The sequence below is a fragment of the Dendroctonus ponderosae genome, unplaced genomic scaffold, assembly GCF_020466585.1.
Source record: "Dendroctonus ponderosae isolate FM_Combo_2020 unplaced genomic scaffold, Dpon_F_20191213v2 Dpon_F_20191213_1, whole genome shotgun sequence".
Lineage (NCBI taxonomy): Eukaryota > Metazoa > Arthropoda > Insecta > Coleoptera > Curculionidae > Dendroctonus > Dendroctonus ponderosae.
Genome location: NW_026017110.1, coordinates 41,853,766 through 41,855,176, shown reverse-complemented (window position 1 = coordinate 41,855,176; position 1,411 = coordinate 41,853,766). Strand labels below are relative to the sequence as shown.

General features: G+C 38.8%; 1 protein-coding gene across 1 annotated transcript; it reads right to left on the bottom strand.

Annotated features, from left to right (window-relative positions):
• Positions 1 to 447: 447 nt before the first annotated feature.
• On the bottom strand, positions 448 to 1,113 carry LOC125504463. The gene has a single exon (XM_048666480.1). It carries the CDS (start codon positions 1,111 to 1,113, stop codon positions 448 to 450), a length of 666 nt encoding a protein of 221 aa, XP_048522437.1.
• Positions 1,114 to 1,411: the final 298 nt, after the last annotated feature.

The following is a 1,411-nucleotide window of genomic DNA, read 5'->3' as shown; positions in this document are numbered from 1 at the left end:
ATTACGGAGTACAATATGAAATAATATAAGTTTTTTATCTGCTTTCGGTTTAGGCAAAGGAAAAGCCATTATTTAGATCTACAAAAAATTTTAATTGGGGTAAATCTAATAAAATATCCCCGACAGCGGAAGTGCGGAGTAACGTTATTTTTAGTAAGGAATCACAATACGACGAACGCGTAGCCGATTTTCGCAAAGAAGTAATTTAAACAAAAGCAGAATCCTTTCATCAAGACCTATCTATGAGTATTATATTATATCTATGAGTATTAAACTTCTTCTTCTTCTTCTTCTTCTTCTTCCTCGTACGTTAGGACTCAGAGTCCTATGTTTTTCTTCAACTTCCTAGTCCTGGGATGCTGATGTCCAGCTTTCGTACCATCGCTTCGGTGGTCTTCCTGGGAGTCTTGAGCTGTTAGGTTTTTGGTCTTTGGCGATTTTTGCCATTCAGTCGTCGGCCATTCTCTCTACATGGTCTCTCCACGCTCTTCTCCTTGCTCTGGTCCATCTTACAACATCCGAAACCTTACAGGTATCTCTAATTTCCTCACTCTTTTTCATATCGTATAATGTGTGTCCTGTTACGGATCTTAGGACTCGCATTCCTGTTGTTCTTACCAAGCGTTTGGTTGTTGTGTTTTCCGCTCTTGTTTCTGCGGCGTATGTCATCACTGGTCTCACGCACGTTTTGTAGATTCTGACTTTACTCCCTATACTCATGTGCTTGTTTCTCCAGATGATGTCTCGCAAGTACCCCGATATTAGAGTGGCTTTTGACCTTTGATTCCTTACTTCCTCCTTTAGATTCCTGTTACTCGTGATGTTTGCTCCAAGATATTTAAACGCCATCACCTGTTCTACACTTTGGTTGTAAACGGCGAGTTTGCATCTTCGGGGCTCTTTGGATATAGTGAGTGATTGTGTTTTCCGGGTATATATTTCTATTTTATATTTATTTGTGGTTTGTTCGAACTTATATAATAGTCTTTGTAGGTTGGCTTCATCTTCGGAGACTATCACTGCATCATCAGCGTAGCACATTATTTTTATTTCTGCATTTCCCATTCGATATCCCCTTCCAGTCTGTTTTGTTTTTGTAATGATTTCATCCATGATGATGTTAAACAATATAGGGCTTAGGCTGTCTCCTTGTCTAATTCCTGTGTTGACGGGTTTTCTCCTTGTTGTTCTATTTTCTGCTTTTACGAGTGTGTGATTGCCGGTGTTTAGCTCTCTGATGATGGACACAATATTCTGATGAATTTTCCTTTCTTCTAGGAGTTTTATGACGTCCGTCAGTCTTACTTTATCAAAATCTTACTTTATCAAGCAATTATGAGTTTGTTGGTGGAGCTGTAAAGGCAGAAAAGTACCAACAAATTTATCAAGAAGTTAAATTCCAACTACGGAA

Coding starts and splice junctions, on each gene's coding strand:
- LOC125504463 (XM_048666480.1), bottom strand. CDS start 1,113: ATGGATGAAATCATTACAAAAACAAAACAGACTGGAAGGGGATATCGA.